The 24,411-nt window shown below is 45.2% G+C and overlaps 1 protein-coding gene across 1 annotated transcript; it reads right to left on the bottom strand.

Moving 5' to 3' along the window:
• Positions 1-939: 939 nt before the first annotated feature.
• Positions 940-14,694, bottom strand: MPL (MPL proto-oncogene, thrombopoietin receptor). The gene is made up of 12 exons (XM_019751099.2): positions 14,526-14,694; positions 14,245-14,377; positions 13,776-13,954; positions 13,000-13,298; positions 12,449-12,611; positions 12,067-12,193; positions 8,013-8,194; positions 7,709-7,851; positions 5,148-5,307; positions 4,855-4,951; positions 2,481-2,568; positions 940-2,272 (listed from the first exon to the last, which is right to left on the bottom strand). Exons 1-12 carry the CDS (start codon positions 14,602-14,604, stop codon positions 1,985-1,987), a joined length of 1,938 nt encoding a protein of 645 aa, XP_019606658.2. The 5' UTR covers positions 14,605-14,694; the 3' UTR covers positions 940-1,984.
• Positions 14,695-24,411: the final 9,717 nt, after the last annotated feature.

The following is a 24,411-nucleotide window of genomic DNA, read 5'->3' as shown; positions in this document are numbered from 1 at the left end:
GTTGGCTGTATCTCTCTGTCTAAGGCCACAGCTCCTGCCAGATAGCCCTCTCTACAGCCACTATCTCCAGATCTAGTAACCACTCTCTCCCCTCACCCCTTAACGCCTAGGAGTGGAACCAGCTCCCAGCTGTTGTTAGCCCTGGGGTACTGCACTATTCCATGATGGTTTTCCTAAATCCTGCCTCATCTTTAGAAATATGACCTTTATTAAATTCTCATCAAGATACCTAGTTTGAGGGGCCGGCCCGGTGGCTCAAGCAGTTAGAGCTCCGTGCTCCTAACTCTGAAGGCTGCTGGTTCGATTCCCACATGGGCCAGTGGGCTCTCAACCACAAGGTTGCCAGTTCAATCCCTGGATTCCCACAAGGTATGGTGGGCCGCACCCCCTGCAACTAAGATTGAACACAGCACCTTGAGCTGAGCTGCCACTGAGCTCCCAGATGGCTCAGTTGGTTGGAGCGCGTCCTCTCAACCACAAGGTTGCCAGTTCAAGCCCTCGAGTCCTGCAAGGGATGGTGGGCTGCGCCCCCTGCAACTAGCAATGGCAACTGGACCTGGAGCTGAGCTGCACCCTCCACAACTAAGACTGAAAGGACAACAACTTGAAGCTGAATGGCACCCTTCACAACTAAGATTGAAAGGACAACAACTTGACTTGGAAAAAAAGTCCTGGAAGTACACTGTTCCCCAATAAAAAATAAAACAAAAGATACCTAGTTTGAGTGTGCCATGGATTTCTGCCAAAATACAGTAGGTATGTTTAGAACCAGCAGAAAAACAAAAACTAAACAAAACATAACATTTGTTTGAGAATTTGAATGAGTCAGGGGAATCCATAGCCAGAACAGCCTGAGCACATTTACTGCTGCATATGAATTGCTTAGAGGATGAAGAAGGTTGGCATGAAGTTAAGGTGGTTGTATCCAGAAAGATTTCATTCATTTAGAAAACATTTATTGAAGGCCTACTACCATGCACCAAGCACTACTCTAGGTGTCGGGCAATGGGGATGCGGGGGGAATAGAAAGACAAATCATGGCCCTTGCCCTCAAGGAACTCACAATCTAGTAGCAGGAGACAGACATGTAAACAGTTACTTGCATAAGGCATCACAGGTGCTGTGGCTGAAGTCTGGGCTGGAAACAAGAACTTTGGAGTGGTTGGCATAGAATAAAGGCAATGAGAATGGATGGGATTGGAGACTGTTAAGAATGGACTCTTGAGGGACTGTAGTAATTAAGGAGTAGAAGAGATGCCAGGATAAGAGAATAGAAAGGAATAATCCTGATCAGATATATTAAACACTATGTCCTAGGCACTGTGCCTTATTTAGATTATCTCACTGAATCCTCTTCACAACTCTGTAGGGTTCTGTTAACTCTGATTTACAGATGAGAAACTAAGGCTCAAATATTTTATTTGCCCACAGCTCGTAAGTGGGATGACAGGAATTGAATCCAGCGCTGAATCCAGAGTTTATGCTCTTAATTACTGGTATACTCACATAGGCAGGAGCAGAGGCAGGAGGAATGGCGATGTTATGGAAGCCAAGGTAGGAGAAAATTTAAAGGAGAAACAGGCAGTCACCATGACAAATGCCACAGAGAGATCAAATAAATGGAGGGTTAACGAGATCCTATTGGATCTTGCAATTAGAAAAGTTTGAGGTGAACGATGCCTAAGCAGATTCATTAGCGAAATGATAGTAGGGAATTAATGGAAGTAGTCCGAAGAGCAAATCACAAGTGGGAACTGAAGACTTCTTTTCAAGGAGTTTGGCATTAAAGAGGAGAGAGAAAGAAGGTGGAAGTAGAGGAGCTTAGTCAAATGATCCTTGTCTGAGGAAAGAGTCAGCAGCAGTACTGAAAAATCAGTGTTGTGAAGCCCAGCTATGATGGTCAAGAAGGGGGATGGAAGAGAGGTCTGAGATATTTATAGTGTGGGGATGGGGTGGGGTGGGAAGAGAGGCCAGGAAGAAAGGTCTAGAGGGTTTGGATCTGTCCAGGGTACTGGGAGTGAGGGGCCTGCCAACAGGTCAGTGGTAAGTAGGAGTGGTTGGCAATGTGAGTCGTACAGTAGGACCCTGACTCAGCCATGGGTGGGCACCCAGACGGGGGCATGGTCCCCAGGCAAGAGTGCTGCAATCCTCGGTAGTCCATCTGGGCCTGGGAAGAACATAGGGGCAAGGGAGTCTTCTCTGAGGACTTAGGTAGAATTTCAAGGAGGCTGGGTTCCACTTCCTCACAGGCATCTGAGACTGCAGCCTTGGGCTGGGAGAGATGGGAGGGAAAGAGGTCTGGATTAGAGCAGGTCCTGTAGGAGGAGGACCTGGATTGTGCAGGAATGAGGGTTTGGCTAGGGGTAAGGCCCAGGAATGGAATTCTGGAGGGCCAGGGCCTTGAAAAAGTTTTGTTGTGGGGGCAAGGATCCAGCTCCGGGTAGGGCTAGTGGTGGGTAGTAGGGAAGGAGTGCACTCACCAGACTCAGAGCTGCAGTATCCCTAAGGTACTGGCCTACGACCCGGTGTAGGTCCGGAAGTGAGGGCCACAGGGCATGCCTCAGGCTCCTTGGGGAGAAGTAGAGAAGGAGACTGAGTCATCAGAGTGAGTTGGGAGGGAGAACACTGGGGTGGGGTAGTGGGGGAGGCAGTGAAGTGGGTAAATAAAGCTTAGAGAGGTAAGAGTATAGTCAAGGCAATAAAATAAGATAGAGTTGCATAGGTGAAAAGGAAACCTCAGGTGGGGGAGGGAAGTCAGTGTCAGAGAGATTCAAAAAAGGTGTGGTACAAAGTGTCCTCAAACATTCTTGCTTTGGGGTCTTTGCCCTTTCTTTTCTCTCTGGAACACTCGACTTATTTCCTCACTTCATTTAGGTCTCTGTTCAAATGCCACCCTGACAGAGAGGCCTTCCCTGACTACCCTGTCTAAAATAGTACCATTTCCCTTCCGCATCACTCTCTATCTCATGCTCTGCTTTATTTTTCTTTATAGCGCTTGACTTATTGTATATTCATTTTTGTCTGTTTCACCCCAGTAGAATGTGAGCCCCATGAGAGCAAAGAATTTGCCTATTTGCTCACTCCTGTATCTCCAGGGTATAGAACAATGTCTGGCCCATCATAGGTGAAGAAATTAGCTGAATGAATGAATGAATGCATGAATGAATGAGCCAATGGGGCTTATTATTAAGTTACTAGGGAAGGTGATCTATCTGGGAAGAGTATGGATTAAGGTATGCTGGCGGAACTGCCAATTCTCTAGGTTCATATTTCCACATGGAGGGACTTTAGCTGGACAACATTTCAGGTCTCTTCTGTGACCTCACTCATGTCTCTCCAGGGGAGGAGGAGTAACATCTGGTAATTCAGGGAAAGGAAACTGAGTATGTCTGGTTCAGCAGCACCACCTCCTTATTTCCCCATGACATTTTTTGTTGGATCTGCTACCTGCATAGAGGCTACAACCCAGTCTGCTTATATACATGAGTAGATTAAAAGTTCAAAGACAGACATGTTCACAGAGAGATGGGAACCCAGAAGAGAGGCATCTAACCTAGCCATTGGCCATCAAAAGAAGCTGCCTGGAGGAGTTGCCTTCTGAGCTGAGTCTTCAAGAATCAAGAGATGTTACCAATTGAAGGACCGAGGTGGTATGGATTCTATCCTTTCTGTTTATAACATCCAATGACATTTCTCCTCAGTCTTAGACTTCCCACATAAATGAGTCATTTATTAATAATGTTTATTTAAAGGCACGCTATTTGGCAGGCACTGTCTTGAGGACTTAAAGATGACCAAGTAAGGAATAGGAACACACATAAAGAAATAAATCCAGTGGTACCTCGGTTTTCAAACATCTCCGTTAATGAACATTTCAGTTTACAAAGGCCGTAAATTTTATGGATCTATGATATCATTAGATAGTAAAATACATAATAAATTTACAGTCTTAAGGGTTGATTTTAAAGGTCTGGAATGGATTAATCCATTTTGCACTACTTGCTATGGGGAAACTGTGCCTCGGGTTTTGAACGTTTCAGAATTTGAACAGTCTTCCGGAACGGATTACATTTGAAAACCAAGGTACCACTGTATAGTAAAATGCTACTGGTACTATGACTGACCTCTGTACAGAGGCACAAAGAGAGTAGCCAATAGGGGAGGGTTAGGAAAGGTTTCCCAGGAGTTGAAGAAAGTTATTTAGAGGAAAATGGGTATTAGTCATTCAGGGAGGATATTCCTGATAGAGAGGACATTATGTGCAAAGGCACTGAGAAGTAAAACCACTTGACTCCTGGAGGAAATCAACAACAGTTTGGCAAGGTGGATGCACAGCGTGGGAAAGGATGGAATTTTGCGGAGCCTTGCTTATCATTCTAGAATCTGGACTGTGTCCTGGGGAGCTAATAATGAGATTTAAGGAGGTGAGTGATAAATTAATGTGTGCGTTTTAGAAAGATTTTTCTGGTGACTGAGCGAGGCTAGATTAGAGGGGAAAGAGGCTGTGTTTCAGCCAGTCAGGTAGCGTAGGGCTAGAGAAAAGGGGCCATTTTTTGAGTGGAGTTTAGGCGGTGGAATGACCTGACCAGACCGGACTGGATAAGGAGGAGTGAGGTGCCTAAATGTGTTGGCCTTGTTCCTGAGATGCGGAGCCAAGGCTGTTTGAGGTGTTCAGTCTAGTGGGCATGTTAGCGTGTAAGGAGCTGGTGCGGCCCCCAGGAAGCGGCTGAAGCCTCAGGTGTGGACCTGAGGTTGTCTAGAGACCAAGTGTCAGAGAGAGAGCTCGGGATGCTTGTTTAGAGGCCTCCAGCTCGGCCCTGACTACCGCCGTCTCCCGCCTGACCAGGGTGGTACCTGTAGTGCGCAAGAAACTGCCACCTCAGCAGCAGCAGGCCCAGGAGGGCGCTGAGGCCCAGCATTAGGAGCAGAGCGGTCACCAAGGAGATCCAGGCTACGGGACAAAAACAGTCAGACCTCGGCCGCCCACTGCCCGCGTTCCGCCCCGGGGTGCGGCCGACCCTCGCCATCCCGGGACCCCGCGCACGTCTGCGCAGCCGCAGACCAGTGCGGTCGGAGCCCCGCCCCTCCGCCCCGGCGTGCCTCCGTTTGCTCAGCTGCAGACCGCCTTTACCCGGTCAGGCTCTCACCTGTCTCGGAGGCGGTCTCCACCCTAACTGGGTCTGACCAGGTGCTCCAGGGGCCTTGGTAGGTGGGACCATGGAGCCTGGCGCGCAGCTGTAAACGGTAGCGGGAGCGCGGGCGTAGCTCCAGGATCTCTCCCTGGGCCCCAAGAGGTGGCTCCAGTACCTGCAGAGAAGCGAGCGGGTGGTCAGGCTCCCAGTGCCCGTGGGTGGGCTTCGATAGGCCGGCATCTGTTGGACCAAAATCCTACCGCTCTGGATCCCAGGGGTTCTCCCCAAAGATCCTCACTGACAGAACACGCATCGTGGCGGAAACTTGGAATATAGAACGCAGAGAGCCTCCCCCTGAGCCGCCTCACCCTGTTCGAGGCATGTTCAGCCCCGAGAGAAACGCTCACTGACATACAGACCTCATCTGCACTGTGACCTGCTCATCCTGATACAAATACACACGACACACCCCGACAGAGATCCCGGTGCATTCACACGACCAGGACACACAGACATCTTTCCAGAAGCCAGAACTCCAGGTCCGGCGACGAAAACCCCAGACACAATCAGATACTCAGGGCCACAGAGGCCGTTTGCAAATGACACACATTCAGCAGCGGGTTCCAGAATTGTGCTAGATGCTGGGGGTACAAGGACAGATTCCAAGCAGAGGGACAAAGCATCGTTTGTACAAGCAAGGAGGCTTTATTAATTTAACAATTTAACAAGCATTTATGAAATGCTTGTGATATGCCAAGCATTGGGCTAGGCACTAAGGAAAAAGGTAAATAAAACGTGGTCTCTCACCAGTCTAATGAGGAAGACATACAAACAAGTAAATAATTATAAGTAATTAGTGCTATAATAATGATGTAAGTAAGCCATCAGGAGCTTGAAAAGCGTTTAGTGCTGCCTGAGTTGCTTGGTTGGGGGCTACAGAATAGTTAGTGTGCAAAGAGCACGGGTGGGCAGGCTTGGTGGTCAAAGATGAAGCTAAGGCAGTGGTAGTAGGGATCTGAGGACTGTTAGTACAATAAACTCACCTTATTTGTTGATCAACAGGGGGAAGAGACAAGGGAAAAGGAAGAAGAGACAAGGAGGAATCCGTGCTTGGGTAACTGGGTGAGTGGTTGTGCCATTGTCAGAGACAGGGCACAGAGAAGTAAGTTTGAGGGAGAAATACTGTATGGTTCCATTTTACTAAGTTTAACAACAGTCAAAACTTAGTGGTAATGTTGGAATAGTGGTTACCTTGGAAGGGAGGTATGTGACTGTAGGGGGCATGAGGAGGTCCTGGGGTGCTATAAATAACCTATATCTTGATCTGAATGATGGTGACATGGGTGTATACACATGTACAAATTAATCAACTGTATACTTAAAATTTGCACACTTTACTGTAGATGAGTTAAGTTTTGAGTATATAGTAATCCCCCCTTAACTGCAGCTTTGCTTTCCACCGCTTCAGTGACTTGTGGTCAGTCATGAAAATATTAAGTGGAAAATTACAGAAATATATAATTCGTAAGTTTTAAATTGTGTGCTGTTCTGAGTAGCATGATGAGCACGCACGTCATTCCATTGCATCCTACCTGGACAATGAATCATCCCTTTGAATCATCCCTTTGTCCTCTCTGTTAGTGGCTCAGTAGCTCTCTCAGTTATCAGATTGACTGTCAAGGTCTTGTGGTGCTTGTTTTCAAGTAACCCTCATTTTACTTAATAATGGCCCCAAAGTGCAAGAGTAGTGATGCTGGCAATTTGGATGTGCCAAAGGGAACCCGTATAGTACATGTATGTGTGGGAAAAAACATAGTATACATAGGGTTCAGTACTATCCATGGTTTCAGACATCCACTGGGGGTCTTGGGATGTATCCCCCACAGATAAGGGAGGACTGCTGTATTGAGTCTAAAATGCCCCTGGGGGCTTTTAGGTAGAGCTATCTGGTAAGAAGTTGTATGTACTGTATATGTGGTAAGTGAGAATAAAAGTAGAGAAAGAAACTCAAGATTTAACTAATGCATATGTGTACCTTCTATCTGCCAGGTAGTATGCTAGACATTTATAAAATTAATTTTTACTGTAACTCTGCTGATTTTACTAATGAGGAAATTGGAACTTCAAAAGTTTAGGTAATTTTCCTATGGTATAGAAGTTCCTTTCCTTACGGGAAGTTCGGGATGGTTAATCTATGGTCATTAAAACCATGGGGTTGACACACTCATGTAGGGAGAACATATATATTTATCTAGAGGAGAAAAGAATCTAGGATGGGACTGTGGGAAGCACAACATATTAGGGAAGAGTGGAACAGGAGAAGCCAAGAAAGGCGAGTTAGAAGTTTTGTCACAGAGGTGGTATGAGAATCAGGAGAGACTGATATCCCAAAGGCAAAGGGAAGAGAACGTTTTAAATGGGAGTAGTCAGCAGTGCCAGAAGCTAAAGAGGGATTAAGATACCCATTGAATCAGGTAAATATAGATATGCAAGCCCAGCCATGGATACACGGACAGCTTCACCCCTTATAACACCCTGTGTGGTGAGGTCTGCGGGCGTTTGTTCCTTGACCTTACCTTCCAGTCTTGATGGCCTTCTTCTATGTATCGGAGCTGATAGCAGGTCTCTTGGGCTGCCCAGGATGATGGGTGCTGCCATTCCAATTCCAGCTGCCCACTGGAGACCTCACTCCAGTGCAAGTTTGGAGTGGGGATAAGCACTACAGGGATGTCATCAGGGACTGGCCTAAGCCCTTCTGTGCATGAGACATCATGCCACCAGGGCCATGGATCAGAACTGTCAGAGTTGGTGATTCTGAGCATGGGGTGAGGTGCAGTAGGGGAGGAACTACGTGGGAGGAGAAGGGAAGAAAGTTCTTACCAGCCTGGTGGATCCAGAAAGGGGAGCCCAGGTAGCTGTGAAAAACACCCTGGGCTGTGGTCACCTCCACAAGGATGTGAATAACACTGTCATTTCGTGACTTGAAGTGGCAGCGGGAGAACTGGGAGGGCTGTAATCCTGGATTTTTCTCCTCCTCTTCACACTTTTCCCAGATGCGGTCCCTAAGAATCAGCCCCATAGAGTCATTGAATCAGGCCTGCCTCAGAGACTGATACTCCCCATCCCTCAGGGGCTGCAAGGATTATAATCTAACACCCCTCTTGGATGGGTCTCCAGGACTTTCTCTCTGTGTTCATGCCATAATGTTTTATTTTCTGAAGTTTGTTTTGGTGTCCAGCCTTTTCCTCTTAACGAAGGAGCTAGATGATACATGAAAATAGCACAGGCTATAGAGTTCGGGTGTGGCTTATTGGTAACGTGTTTCCCCAAAAATGAGACCTAGCTGGACCATCAGCTCTAATATGTCTTTTGAAGCAAAAATTAACATAAGACCCAGTATTATATTATATTACCCGGTCTTATAGTAAAATAAGACCGAGTCTTATATCAATTTTTGCTCCAGAAGACACATTAGAGCTGGTGGCCTGGCTAGGTCTTATTTTCGGGGGAACATGGTATATAAATCCAGGCAAATTACTTGACTTCTCTCTTCCCCAGTTTCCTCATTTATCAGATGGGTTAATAATACCTACTTCACGGGATTGTTTCAAAGATTAAAGAGACTTCATCTTTCTGCAGGAAAACATTCTTATGTTTTTAATCTGTTCTCATCCAGCAGCCCTCTTAGTCACGTCTATATTTTATTTTACTATTAGATTATTACAACAGGCTTCTCACTGGCTTTCCTGCCTCAATTTTTGCCTCTCCCTTCAATTTGTTCTCCACATAGCTACCAGAATTTGCTTCTAAAATGTTGATCTGATGATGTCCAGAATATATCACAAGTGTGTCCATTTATTTTGATCTTGACCGCTGCCACATTAGATGAAGCCACCATTATCTCTTGCCTGGATTGAGGCAAATGTCTAACTGATGACCCTGCTTCTACTCTTACCACTTTCTAATTTCACAGAGAAACATATCTTTTTAAAATGCAAATCATATCATGCCACTCTTCTGCGTAAAATCCTTTAATAGCTTCCCATCCCACCTGGAATAAAATCCAAACTCAAATCCCGGGCTTAGAGGTCTCTATATGACCTAGTCCTCCCTACCTCACCATTTTCATCACCTGCAATTCTCACATCAGTTTACCATCCTTCATCCAAGCAGGCCTTCTTTCTGTGCTACAAGTATACCAAACGCACTCTTTGCACTTAACCTTGCTCTGGATTGTTCTGACTCTAGATTTTCACGTGACTTATTCCTTCTCCCCACTTACGTCTCAGCTTACCTGTCACCTCCTGGGTGAGGCTTTCTCTAACCCCCTCACTCTAAATTAGCAACCCCCCATCCTCCCACTTAGTCTCTATCATAGAAGCTTTTTCCTTTATTTCTTGTTTGTTGCCCCATCCTTCCACCCCTCTAAAATGTAAGCCCCCAACAATGCTGGAGCCTTTTCTGTTTTATTTGTCGTTCTATCCCCAGTGCCTGGCACACAGTCACCTTTGACAATTATTTATTGAACAAATGAATTGTATGTCCTTCCTGATTATGTCCCATAAATGGCTAGCTATTACTGAAGTTATTTATCATTTTATGTATTTGCATGTATTTGTTTACTCATTAATTCAACAAATAATTGATACTGTGTGCCAGGCCCTACGCATGCACAGAGGAATAATCTCCAGCGAGCTCTCATTTCAGTGGGAGACGCAGAAAAATAAATAAACGGTATTTTTCTATGATGGGCATCGGCTGGTTCGGGAGTATCAAGGAGGATCACCCAGCCCAGACTGGGAGGGTCAGAGAATACTTCCTGGACAGGCCGTGCTTACACTGAGTCTCAGACTATAAATAGGAGGCAAAGGGGACAAACAGGCACCCCAGGCACATGTTTGGGTACAGATAAGAGATACGGGGCTGTGGGGGAAATTCTGAGTGGTGCAGAATGCTTTTAGCACAGAGGGCCTGGTGGTGAGTGGTGAATGTGAGACAGCAGATCAAGGTCTCAGATGATCCTGTGGCCTTTCTGAGGAGTTGGAACTTAATCTTGTAGTAATTATGGAGACATTGAAAGATTTTAAACAGGGAATTGTCAAAATTAGCTTTGTACTTTGGGGAGATTACTCTAACTTCAGCTTGTAAGAAAGGATTGGGGAGGGCGGACTAGAAGGAGAGAAATCCATTAGGACACATGTGCTTTTCCATATGCAAAGTGGTAGGGATCTGAACAAAGGGCTGTGGCAGTGCGGGTAGAGGGAAATCGATGGATTCGAGGGCTGTGGAAGAGGTAGAGATGACAAGGCTGTTTCTGATTGGGTCTGGAGGTGTCTGATTCTGTCTGGAGGCAGAAGTCCAGGGTGATTTCCATGTTTCAATCCTGGAAAACTGCGTTGATGGTAGGATGGAGGACAATAAGAGGAGGAGCAGGTAGAGGAAACAATGACTTCCTTTTTGCCACCCTTTAGTCATTGAAGGCAACGCTTATACTATGGAAATCTGTGCAGTTATTAAACAGAATGAGTCACATTTTTGTAATGATCTCCAAGACATATTTTTAAGTAACAAAGTAAGTTAACAAACCATATATGTGTACATATGTATATGTATATAAAGTGATCCCATTTATATTGAAAATTAAATATGTATAGACATACATATAAATGCATAGAAAAACTGGAAGAATACATTGAAACTGTGAATAGTGGTTTTTTTCACTATCCATTCTTTCAGTAATTTTTTTTACTGAGCACCTACTATGTTCCAGGCCCTATGGTAGGTGAGAATATGTTGGTTAGTAAAAACAGACATTGACTTTGCCCTCATGGATCATGTATAGTCAAGATTAGCCTTTTTCAACTGGAATTCTGGGAGAAAATTTTATTATTACTCATTTAAATAATCACGTAAACTATAAATGTAAAATTGTAACTATGATAAGTCCTTAAGAACGAGAGGTACATGGTACAACAAAGATGTATAGTAGTGCTATTGGAAGGTCAGGGGAGGTTTCCCTGAGGAGGTAACATTTGCGTTGAGATCTGAAGGGTGAGCAGAAGTTAAGTAAAGACAGGAGGGCTGGGTAAACAGCATGTGCAGAGGCAGGAGGGAATGTGGCAGGTAGGAGGGAACTAGAGAAGGCCCATCCTGGAGCATGGAGAGCAAAGGGCAGTATAGTGTAGGATGAGGCTGAAGGCATAGGTAGGGGCTGAGTATTTCAGGACTTTATAAGGCCATTATAGAGTTCTTTTTCTTTATCCTAAGATCAGTGGAAAGCTATTGAACAGTTTTAAGCAGGGAGTGTTGTGTTCATTTTTGCACTTTTAAAAGATTACTCCAGCTCCTATGTGGAGAATGATTTGAAAGATTCAAGAGGTGATCAGTTAATGAGTATTCTCAGTGGCCCAAGTGAGAGATGATGATGGCCCATACTGGGATAATGGTGAACAAAGGTGGGCAGATGCCAGACATATGTGTTAGGAAAATCAGCAAGACTTGGCTGTAGATTGGATATGGTGGGGACAACAGATCTGGGATGTGTTCGGTGGAAATTCTTGAAGACCAGGTGAAGTTTTGATTGGATTTGATAGATAGTGGAAAGTTACAGTAGATATCTGTGGAGGGGAACGTTTGAATTTAACAAAGGTCGCTCTGTCAGCAGCACGGAGGATACATTGGAGGTGAATGGGAATATAGGCTGTTGTAGTGGTCCAGGTGACATGATGAAAGCTGCACTGAACCAAGGCATTCCTGGTGGGAGTGGAGAGAGGTTGGGAGGATAAAACACCCACTGGAGGATGAGAGCCTGAAGGCCATTTGGTTTTGGGACAGGGAGGGGAGCGAAGAGGACCAAGAACAATCTCTCCCCTCTTTCTTCAATATTGTGTCTCTCTCCCATGACATCAAGCTCAATCAGTAGTTCAACTCTCACCTGTTTCTGGGGCAGCACCATGGGCTGCTGTGATAGAAGAAGCCTTGGGAGCTAGCATGGTCCTGTTGCTGCCACCGACAGGTGACATTCTTCAAGTCCCGGGTAAAGCATTGCAGTCCAATTTCCACTGAAGTCAGAGAAGGAAGTCTCATCAGGACCCACAAGCTCCTCCTCTATAGGGTATCCAGATCATCTTTACACACATAACTTGGAACATTTATTCCTATTTGTTGTTTTCTTTCTGAACATAGTTCACTCTGTCCAGTGGTAAGTTTGAGGTCATCAGGAATGACCATGGTTATCAGAGCTTCCACGTCCAGCCCAGTCCTCCCTAGAGAGCTTCCTATTTCCTTCTTATCTCCCTATTCCTTTATTGACTCACCTGCATCCTCAGGCAGGTCCATGGTTACAGGGAGGGACCAGGGTCCCCAGGAGCCACGGAGGGAGACCCCATCAGGTTGGCTGCGCAGCTGGAGCCGGTAGGATTTCCCAGGCTGGAGCCCTGAGATGAGGCAGCTTCCATCCATCACTGTCAGAGATGGAGCCTTGGGAGAAGAATCTCAGCCTCAGAATCTAGCTCTGTCTCTCAGCCCAGACAGTCTCCATCTCTTATATTTGAAGCCCCACAGCATACCTGTGGAGAGACGCTTAGTTCCTTACAGGATAGATCTGTTCACAGACTGGGGATCAGGTTGGTGGATTTCAGGTAGTGTTCAGGGGTTTTTAGGAAAATTCCCATTAATTTGCAGGCCTGCAGCTCTCAATTTTGTCAGTGTGAATGACCCTAAGTGAGAGATCCCTAAATAGACATGGTTCCTGAGGACTAATCAGAACTTGTACTAACTTCCCAAGGACCAATCCCGTCTGGAATTCCCACAGTATGGCCTGTCTTTTCTAGGAGATAGGAGATGGGGCACAAGAAGGGTAGGATACTTCTCTAGTTGGGGAGGTCTGCTCTGGTCCATCCTGTTGGGACGTCATGGGCTGAGCACATGCAGGCTGGTCCAGAGCTGGGGCTGGGTTTGGCCTCCGCAGAGCTGGGCAGCAGCTTTCAGTGGACAGCAGCTGCGTGACTGTGGTACCAGTGGAGTTCCCGGGATCCTTGGGGCCATAGCGGAGTTGGTGCCTCAGGAAATCACTGATTTCGGGAGCTGGGGCCTCCCAGCTGATCTGAAGCTCCCCTGGCTGGCTCCCGCTCATGGCCTTGATGATACTGGGGGGAGCTGGCAGGCCTGAGGGCAAGAACTCTCTGAGTGCCACAGTCTGTGGTTCCCCTCTCGGACTGAAGAGAGCGGTGAGGAGGGCAGGACAGGGAGTTCTCCTTATCCGGTCCTCCTTTCCTCATGAGGACAGTGACCTCATGGCAGTTAGCTAGACTCAGTGCTCCTCAAGAGCAGGGATCTCTTCTTGTCTCCGTATCCTGCCACCTAGCACAGTGCCTGGCACACACTCGGTATTCTGTGACTGTTGAATGAGTGTGTAAATGAATAGGTTAGTGATGGGAGGAGCAGGGTGTCTCTGAGGTGAAATGAAGTCTAGCTCTGGATGCCAAGGCTGGAAGGAATGATAAGGGGGTCTTGAGGTGCCTCTGGGGCCTAGTAATGGCGGGCATCCATGTTGTCCTGCAAGAGCACAGAGCAGTCTGACCCTAGGGTTTGGCCCGAGGGCAGCAAATAGAGGGGCCGGGGTGACCGGAGGAGGGCGCTTACCCACACTGTCCACAAAGAGCACCCTCTGGCTCAGGTTCTGGTTCAGGAATGTGTTCTTCACCCAGAGGTGCAGTGGAAAGAAGAGGCGAACTTCATCCTGGGCTGGAAACTGGCACACATATCGGGTTCCAAAGGGGGGCACACTCTGTGAACTCAGGGGGCAGGCACGGGGCTCCTCCCTGTGGGCACAGGAGAAGTCCATCTTACCTACACGGCCACCATGCCCAGCCCTCAGGACCCAGGTGGGCCCAAGCCCTCCTTCTATTTCCATTACTGCCTTTTTTTCTCAGTGCCTGGGATAGGCCTTGAGCTGGGTTTCTCCAAAGCACATCTATTCATTAAGGGGCTACTTAGGGCAGGTACTTGAAGTAATTGTCTGGTAGGGCCAAAGGCAAGGAAGCTACTGGGTAGGGCTCAGCTGAGACAAGGACAGGACAGATAGGGGTGTGGGGCACAGCCCAGCACATACCCTGGGTAGGCATACAGCAGCTGGTACATTCCACTGGGCGCTGCCTCTTCCTCATCCCAGAAGCAAGTGAGGTCCTCAAATGTTCGAGTAAAACAGTTCAGGGTCTCTGAGTCCAAGGCCAGCAAGGAGGCATCTGAGGAACAGCTGATGAGTCAAGCTCTGGGTCCTTCCAGGCATGTTTATGGGCAAGAGTAGGGGACGAGTGGGACCCTCCTACCTTGCACCCTTCCCAGGACTCCCTCTTCTGAGTATAGGTGATCTCTACCCTCCACACACCTCACCTTGGTTGGTGACTTGTGCCAGGTTTTGGGGGTCCAGGAGGAGGCAGGAGGTGACCACCAAGAGGCCCCAGGAGGGCATCTTCTCCGGCACTGTGTGCCTGCCTTAGCCCATCCTCCCTTCAGGAAGCCGGGCCCCAATCCCCTCCCGGGCCAGCCCCTCAGGTTCCTGTCAGATACAGCCCCACGTCCTGTCCCTGTCTCTGCCCCTGTGGGGCCCATCCAGACCACACTGGGGCCAGGGGCCAGAGGAGGGGGAGTGGGACAGGGCAGGAGGCTAGAAGGAATTTGAGAGGATACAGGCCTTGGTGGGAGGGAGATGGGGCTTATATTTTTGACCGTGTACCAAAAGGAGACTAAGCCTGTATGTGTGTCTATGTCAACTATCGTAGAAGGGTACATTAGCAACAAGAATAGCACCATTTGCTGAGAGCACTTACTATGCTGCTGTGTGTTAAGCACTTTGTATCTATTGACTCAACTACTCCTCACAATAGTCTTATTATTCCCATTATAGAGATGAGGAAACTGAGATGCAGAGAAGTTAAATATTTGCCTCAGATCACATCCCTGCTAAGAGGTAAAGCTTAGGAACCCAAGTGCTTAACAACCATGCAATGCTCCCGGAAGGGGTAACCTGCCACGAAATGACCTTCTGCCTCACAACCATGATAAAATGGTGGCCATTTCAACTTTAATAGGTTTTGGGACTTTGTGTACAAATGAACACATTCTCCCTGGAACTGGACATGCCTTCTCCATTGTGGGTAGCTCAATAGCTGCCTCTAATCCTTTGCTACTCAAAGTGTGATCTGTACCAGCAACAAAAGTATTACCTGGGAGCTTGTTGGAAATACATAATCTTAGGCCCTGTCCCAGATGTACTAAAACAGAATCTACATTTTACCAAAATCCCTAAATAGTTTGAATACATATTAAAGTTAGAGAAAAACTGGTTTTCAGTACTTTTATCTGGTTGGCTCAGAATCAGGGGCTGGTTGGTCTCAGCTCATCAGCTCCTGCTCTTCTTCACATTAGTATCAGAATAGTGGGTGTGACCCCCTTGCCTGAAGCCCAGGCCTCCTCCCTGGAGTGCTGTAACTGTGGGTGGCTTTTATGCCAGCGCTCAGGAGCTTTGACTCTTGCTGGGTGGGTGGGCAGGGTGGGGGGAATGCGTGCTGCATAAATTCCCACATTTATCCCCCTGGCCTCTGCTGGAGCTCTTACTGCTGGCTCTACAGACTGGGTGTCCTCAATATCACCTTTTTCTCTTCCTCCTGAATTGATGTTACTAACAGAGAAAATTATGGGAGGTGGGAGGAGGGAGAAAATGGAAATCCTTCAGCCCTCCTATGAGGTCTTAGTTTCTCTGGCACTGTTTCTCCGCAAGAAGTCCCTGTGCCAGATTTGTCCTGATTCTTGTTCTGCTTTCAGGTTACAAGGACCAGCATCCTCTGCCCAATGGGGATGACTTTGGGTCCCTCTCCCAGCCCCCAACCAGGGGCCAACCAACCTCTGTCAGGTCAAACTAGAAAGGAACCACAGCTTGAATGTTCATATAGGCCCATGGCTTTGATGTTATGTATATGCTGATGACTTAAAATTAATATTTGCAACTTCCCCCCAGGTTCACGATTTGGATCACCAACTGCCTACTTGGCATTTCTGTTTGCATGTCTAATGAGCATCTTATATACTCAAGGTGGCCAAAATAAAACTCTGTTTCCCACCCCTAAACCTGTTTTTTTCCTTCTCTAGTTTTACCCACCTCTGTAAATGGCACCACCATCTACTCAACTGTTCAAACCAAAACCCTCAGTACTCCTTGGTTCCTATCTTTCTCTTTTTCTATATTCAATCAGATATCTCTTCAAAATGTACCCTGAATCTGAACACTTTTTACCACGCCCACGCCTACCATTCCAGTTCAAGTCTGGGTTGCTGCAGTAGCCTCCTAACTGCCTCCACTCTTACCCTACGTCAGTCCATCCTTCACATAACAGTGTGATATGTTTAAAGTACAAATCAGATTTCTTCACTCCCTTGCTTAAAATTCTCTAATGATTTCCTACCACACTTCGGATAAAATCCAGACACCTCCTAATGGCACACAAGCTCCTGCCTGACCGAGCCCCACCCGACTGAAATCTCATCTCCTATTACTGTCCTTGTCACTCTGGACCAGCCACAATAACCTCACTGTGCCTGTCATCTCCTTATCAGACTCAACCTTTCTGCAACGTTTGATATTCTTCTCCTTCCTTGGGTTCTACAGTGTATCACATTCTCCCCATTTCCTCTTATTCCTGTAACATTTCCTCCCAGTTTCTTTCTTCTCTTTCTGAGTGAGCTCATGGTTTCAATTCCACCTACATAGCAGTAACTCCCAAGTCTTTATCACTCTCTTGAACTTAAAATTCTCAGTGACTTTTTGGACATCTCTCTTTGTTGTTCCATAGGGACTTCAACTCACCAATTCCCAAACAGAATTATTACTATAATAACTCCCATACACCCTTTTGCATCTTCTCTTCCTGTGTTTGCATCTCACCATTGGCCACGTGGACATCTAAGCCTGAAGCCTGACAGTTATCATCAAATCTTCATTCTCCTTCCACCCTTGCATTGGAGTTTTACCAAATCCTGTGACTTCTGCAGGGAGGCAGTATAATAGTGGTTAAGGGTACAGAGCCCACAAGACGAGAGGCTTATCTCTATGACTGTCAGAGAGTTGACATGAGGGCTTTCTGCTCCTGCATGGGAAAAGGTCCAACTACCTGTCCTTGTCATTTTCCCATTTTTCTCTGCTTCCACACAACTGGGAAGAGGTGCCTTCCCCAGTCCTTTACGTCTTTAGAATATCAAGCAGGAAGTGGAATAGGCCTTCGGGGAAGGAAACCACTTAGGTTTGCCTCCTCTTTGGCCAGAGAGTCCAGTAGGCTCTTTAAGGTCCAGCCCAGGTCAGCAGGTCTGGGCTTTCCTGTTGGGATGTGAGGTTGAAGCCTTGGCTTATAAGGTAAAAGCCCGTATATGATCTCTGCAGCCATTGCTGGATGAACTCAAGAGGTTGCTGGATGATTGGCTCAGGTAGAAGCTGCTGTTAAAAACTACTCTCTGAGGGTTGGGTGGGGGAGGAGGAGTCTTGTTTTGTAGCATTTGCTGCTGCTTGTGGTGTAAATACCTCACCATGGCCAATTTCAAGCTACTAACATGATGTCGTTGAACAGTGATCGGGAAGAGAATTGGCTCTCATGAGCCTGGAACTATCTCTCTCTTTTCCCAGATTTCTAACACCTGCATTTTTATCCGGTCAGAAAGTCCCAAATAGGTAGCTCCAGGCACTTGGAGTCCCATCTCCCCATCTCTCCCCACATTGCCAAACTTCTCTCCAAAATGGTTTTCCATTTATACCTCTAGCAGTGTGTGAGAGCACTATATTTTCCCCACACCTTTGTCAATGTTGTTTCAAGCTTGCCATTCTGATACTTGACAGATAGTATCTCCTTACTCAGTGCTTTTTCTGAACCTCAAATTTGCCTTTATTCTTTCTCTGCTTAAAACCCTTTCATGGGTCCACATGATCCTTTGAACCAAATCTCATCTCTTGATGCTGAAACACAAGCTTTCACACCTTTCATCTTCCCATTCTTGGAGTCTCTCGCTCATGATGCTCCCTTCACTACTTCCCAAACCCAGCCTCCATCCTGCCACAGAGCCTTGTTTGCTTGCTTCCCCAGGCACAGAACCCTCCAAATGCTCAGCCTGCTGGAACTTTCTTTGTGATTCAAGATCTGTCCCCAGGTCACTATTTCTTGAGGAGTCTATTCTTATTTCCCAACCATATGTAATTGGGGCGGGGCGGGGGAGCTAATTTAAAAAGAGCAGTGCAATTTCAGATTCCTTTCAGAGGCTTCCTAGTTCTTTTGTGATCAGAAAGAACTTGGTGAGCGTTTGGGCATGGCCTTGATAGGAAGGCATTAGAGAACTAAATCTGCTGAATATGATGGGGATTTGGGCGTGTTCTGTGCTAACTCCAGAGATAAAGGAAGAAGGCTAGTAAGTGCAAGCCAGCAACGCGAGGGGAAGAAAGCTACACCGGTGACAAATGCCAGTAGAAGGACTGTCTGAGGAGAATTTTTACACCGTGATGCCTACTACTCAGTTTTAAGTTTACACCCTATTCTGTGAATGCTTAGCTTCCATATAGCACCTCAGACATTCGGTAAAGGTGTCCCATACACAAAACCTGATATTCATGGTGGTTTGGGGACAAAGGGAGAAATACCTTCTCCAATACCTGTGGAGTCAAGAGAGGATTGCAGCCATGGAAAGTGAGCGACCTAATGATCAAGAATTTAGCAAGAGCAGGATTCAGATTGAGAGGTGATCGTGAGGGTGTGAATGAAACCTTGCAGAGTCCTAGTGAAAACAGAGGAGGGCGGGGGCTTCCCTGAGAATATGGAATAAGGACTGAGTTGTTCTAATTGGATATCAATGGAAAAGGTGACTCCAGAAGGTCTGCCTTGAGGACATTTAGGTTGCATGCATACAACCTGTCGTTCTTCTGAGTCCCCTAAAATGTTGTGCTTCTGTTGGGGTGCTATCATACGTAAACAGCCATGCTATGCCTCCACCTTAGCTAGACAAGATGCGAACCCTGCCATGTGGGGACTGGCGTCTTAACTCACTCCTCCTGGGTTAAAGTTGGGTGGCAGTGGGCCTCCCTCTTCCTCCCTGATTCATTATGCTGCCAGCTACCATTTATGAACACGTGATATTTGCCAGCACTGTGCTAACACACGTCTTATTTAATCACACAATGATTCTGTTAGGTGCCCTTACATTATAGAAGGGAAAATAGAGGCTGAGATGGATTAAATGAGTTGTCTCAAGTCATTATTAAGGAGCGGAACTGAGATTTGAATTCAGGTCTGTTTGACTCTGAGGTCTGTTCTTTTAACCACTACATGTACACCTCTTAATAAGAATTCTGATTCCTGCATGTTATTCATTTGTTTACTATTATATGCCTGGTACAGGGCCTGGTGTGAGTCTCTCCCACAGTATGAGGCTGAGTTCAAAACAGGCATCAGGAGAGGCTTAATTCAAGTGAATGGGAAAAGGACCAGTAGATGCTCAGCGGTGACCCCAAGTGAGAGAGCTGCAGTGGACCCAGTTTGGTCAGCCCTCTATCTTCCATCCTCTGAGAGACATCCTGGTTCCTGAGCTGCCTTTGCTGAGCTGCCAGGCTCTCTCTGCCCCCTGAATCCATGTTTCCTGTTGAGGAAACGTGAGGTTGAGCCTATTACAGCCATACTCTCGTTGGCCTGCCCTGCCCCAGGAGAGGGCCCAGGGTTAGATAAGAGGATGCACAGCCCATGGGAGGGGCCTGAGCTGGCCAGAGGGCCATGCAGGAAATCAGTCTTTCCTTGGGGGCCAAGAGGGAATGACTCAGGGCTGGACTGGTGGGAGTTCCGTTTTTGTGGCCAGGACGGGCTGCTGTGTGGCTCTTTGGATAGTGTGGTCAGGTTCTGCTTCCCCAGCTGCCTGCCTAATGAGGCTTTGAGAGGTGTGTCTTGGTCTTTCCTCTTCCCTTTTCTATACCGTGTCTCTGGAAAGAAGTTTGTGCTGCTGGACTGGTCTCTTGCTGCAACCCCTGCCCAACCTAAGCCACCAACCCCTGTGAGGCTATAGCTGTAGAGAGAAGCAGTGAGAATTGAAGTTAGACAGGTGTGGGGCAGGTGAGGCTGAGTATCTAGGTGCTCTGCAGTTTGTTGCATTTGTAGTGGGGCTTTGGGTGCTATGGAACGACAGTGGAAATGTGGGGATCTTCTGTTGGAGGAGGGTGCCCTTGGGGCCTGCCCTTAGCCCAGGACCTGGCATGCAGTATGAGAGTGGTGTATTTGTATTGAATTTGGAAGTTGTAGTGTACCCCAGTGTGACCCCTTATCACTGTGTCAGAGAAGCAGCAGAGCATTATGGCTAAGAAGGGACACTGAAGTCAGAATATCTAAGTTTGAATCCCAGCTCTGCCATTTACTAGTTGTCAGACTTTGGCTAAGTTACTTAACTTCTCTGAGCTTGTTTTCTCTTCTGTAAAATGGGGATGGTAATAATAGTACCTATCAAATATGTACAAAGTGCTTGGCAGAAAGGCTGGCAATTAAGTGCCATGTAAGTGTGAGCTGTTTTTGTTGTTTTAGCGACTGGCATCTCCATCACCCCAGTCATCTAAACAGAAGCTTGACAGTCATCCTAGACGCTGCCCTTTCTTTCCACTCCTGTATTCAACCCCTGTCCATTCTTTCCCCCAGGTGTTTCTTCCAGTTCACCACCATGCCATCATTTCTCACATGTACTGCTGGAATGTCTCTCACTGATCTCCTTGCCTTCACTCTCTGTCTTTCTTTAATAGTTTTATTGAGATATAATTCACCCACTTACGTGTACAATTCAGTGGTTTTTAGTATATTCACAGATATATGCAACCACAGTCAATTTTTAGACCTTTTTTATCATCTCAAAAGAAATTCATGTCTTTTAGCTCTTGCCCTCCTATCCCCCAACTTCCTCCCAACCCTACGCAGCCAATAATCTATTTTCTATCTCTATAGATTTGCCTATTCTGGACATTTCATATAAATGAAGTACAAATATAACATGTAGTCGTTTGTGACTAGCTTCTTTCACTTAGCATGGTATTTTCAATGTTCATGTGTGGTATAGTGTGTAGCAATACTTCATTTCCTTTTAATGACTGAATATACCACATTTTGTTTACCCATTATCAATTGATAGACTTTTGGGTTATTCCCACTTTTTGACATTATGAATAATGCTGCTATAAACATTTGTGGCCAAGTTTTGTGTGGACACATGTTTTCATTTCTCTTGGTTATATACCTAGGAGTGGAATTGCTGGGTCTTATGGGAACTCTGTGTTTAATTGAGGAACTGCCAGACTGTTTTCCAAACAGGGTGTACAATTTTACGTTCCCACCAGTGGTGTATGAGGTTTCTGATTTCTCCTTCTAACACTTATTATTATCTGACTTTTTTATTATAGCCATCCTAGTGGCTGTGAAGTTGTATCTCCTTGTGGTTTTGACTTGCATTCCCCTGACGACTGATCCATGTCACGTGAACATCTTTTCATGTGGTTATTGGCCATTTGTACCTCTTCTTTGGAGACATGATTTATTCAGATCCTTTACTCATTTAAGAATTGGGTTATTTGTCTCTTTATTATTGAGTTGTAAGACTTCTTTATGTATTTTAGATACAAGTCCCTTATCAGATACGTGATTTGCAAATATTTTCTCCCATTCTGTGGCTTGTCTTTTCACCTTCTCGATAGTGTCCTTTGATGAACAAAAGTTTTCAATTTTGATAAAGTCCAATTTATCTGTTTTTTATTTTGTTACTTGTACTTTGATGTCATATCTAAGGATCCATTATCAAATCTGAAGTGATGAAAATTTACCCCTATGTTCTTTTTTAAGGGTTTTATCATTTTTGATCTTACATTTAGGTCTTTCATCCTAGTTTTGAGTTAACTTTGTATTTAGTGTTTGGGTAGAGAGCCAACTTCATTCTTTTGCAGGTGGCTATTCAGTTGTTTCAGCGTCATTTGTTGAAAACTATTCTTTTCCCATTGAACAGTCTTGGAACCTTTGTTGAAAATTAGTTGACCATAGACACATGGGTTTATTTCTGGACTCTCAATTCTGTCCTATTGATTTATTTATCCTTATGTCAGTAGCACACTATCTTGATTTTTGTTGCTTTCCGGTTAGTTTTGAAATTGGGAAGTGTAAGTCCGCAAACTTTGTTCTTCTTTTTCACAATCGTTTTGGATATCTAGGTCCCTCGCAATTCCATATGGATTTTAGAATCAGCTTGTCAATTTCTACAAAGAATCCACTTGGGATTCTGATAAGGATTTCATTGAATCTGTAGATCAATTTGGGAAGTATTATCATCTAAATCTTCCAATTCATGAACATGAGATGCTTTTGCATTTATTTAGATCTGCTTTAATTTCTTTCAATGATGTTTTATAGTTTTCAGAGTATAAGTTTTGCATTATTCGTTAAATTTATTCCTAAGTATTTTATTCTTTTTAATGCTATAAGTGGAGTTGTTTTCTTATTTTCATTTTCAAATTCTTCATTGCAAGTGTTTAGAAGAAACTGCTTTTTAAAAAAATTAGTTTCAGGTGCACAAAACAATGTAATAGTTAGACATTTATCATTTATATCCCTCACACAGTGACAACCCCCCTCCCCCATCCACTATCCCTCTGACATCGCACAGAGCCATTACATTTCCACTGTCTCTATTCCTAATGCTGTACTCCACTTCTTGTAACTATATACATAACATATAAACTTGTAGTTGACATTCATTATTGTTCCGCTTCAGCTTCAGGTGTACAGTGCGGTGATCAGGCATCTGCATCATCCCTGAGGTGGTCTCCCTAACGAGACAAGTGTCCATCGGATACCCTACAAAATCTTTACAACATTATTGATTACATTCCCCAAATTGACTTTCGTATCCCCATAGCAATCCTGTGGTTACTGACTGTGCTTTCTAATCCCCTCACCTCCCCCCTCATTCCCACTCTCCCTCCCACCTAGGAACCCTCAGTTTTTCCTCTACGTCTCTGAGACTGTTTCTGATTAGTTCATTCATTTATTCTTTTTTTTAGATTCTACATATAAGTGAGATCATATGGTATTTGTCTTTCTCTGTCTGACTTATTTCACTTAGCATAATGTTCTCTAGGTCCATCCATGACAACTGCTTTTTGAATATTGATCTTGTGTCCTGCAATCTTGCTGAATTCATTTATTAGTTCTAATAGTTTTTTAGTGGATTCCTTAGGATTTTGTATATACATAATCATGTTATCTGAAAATATAGTTTTACTTCTTCCTTTCCAGTCTGGGCTGTTTTCTTTTCATGTCCAAGTGCCCTGGCTAGAAGCTCCATACAGTGTTGAATAGAAATGGGGAGAACAGACCTTCTTGTCTTGTTTCTGATCTTAGGGTAAAGCATTCACTTTTTCACGACTAACTATGATGTTCACTGTGGGGTTTTGTTAATGTCCTGTATCAAGTCAATGAGTTTCCTTCTATTCCTACTTGGGATGTTTAATCATGAAAGGGTGTTGGATTTTGTAAAATGCTTTTTTGGTGTCTATTGAGATGATTATGTAGTTTTTATTTTTGCTGTTGATATGTATTACATTTATTGACTTTTGGATGTTAAACCAACCTGGCATTTCTGGGATAAATTCCACTTGATTATGGTATATAATCTTTTTTATATGCTGCTAGATTCTGTTTGATAGTATTTTCTTGAGAATTTTTGTGTGCATATTCATAAGACATATTGGTCTGTAGTTTTCTTTTCTTGTGATATCTTTTTCTGCTCCAAGTATCAGGGTAATTTTGACCTTACAGAATAAACTGAGAACTATTCTCTCCTATTCTTTGGAAGAGTTTGTGAAGAATTTGTATTTACTCCTATTTAAATGTTTGGTAGAATTTACCAGTGAAGCCATCTAGGCATGGGCTTTTGTTGTTGGTTTTGTTGTTGCTGTTGTTTTATAATTACTAATTTAATCTCTTTACTTGTTATAAGTCTATTCAGATTGCATATTTTTTCTTTAGTCAATTTCGGTAGTTCCTTTCTTTCTAGGAATGTGTCCATTCCCTCTAACGTGTGTAATTTATGGGCATACTCCTCACCTTCACTCTTGCTCTTCTATAATCCAGTCTCCACACAGTAGTCACAGTGACCTTTTAAAAATGCAAATCTGATCATGACACACCCCTGTGCCCAGCTCTTCCACGGCTGCTCTCTGGCCTTAGGAGAGAGA

This window comes from Rhinolophus sinicus, linkage group LG06 (assembly GCF_036562045.2).
Source record: "Rhinolophus sinicus isolate RSC01 linkage group LG06, ASM3656204v1, whole genome shotgun sequence".
NCBI classification, from domain to species: Eukaryota; Metazoa; Chordata; class Mammalia; order Chiroptera; family Rhinolophidae; genus Rhinolophus; species Rhinolophus sinicus.
This window is presented reverse-complemented; position numbering and strand designations above follow the sequence as displayed.

What these genes read in the sequence shown, in the direction of transcription:
- MPL (XM_019751099.2), bottom strand. Translation starts at nt 14,604, where the DNA reads ATGCCCTCCTGGGGCCTCTTGGTGGTCACCTCCTGCCTCCTCCTGGAC. An exon ending in GGCACAAGTCACCAACCAAG is followed by an intron (nt 14,378 to 14,525) that starts GTGAGGTGTGTG and finishes GCTGTTCCTCAG; the next exon opens with ATGCCTCCTTGCTGGCCTTG. An exon ending in AGACCTCCCCAACTAGAGAA is followed by an intron (nt 12,612 to 12,999) that starts GTATCCTACCCT and finishes TCTTCTCCCAAG; the next exon opens with GCTCCATCTCTGACAGTGAT.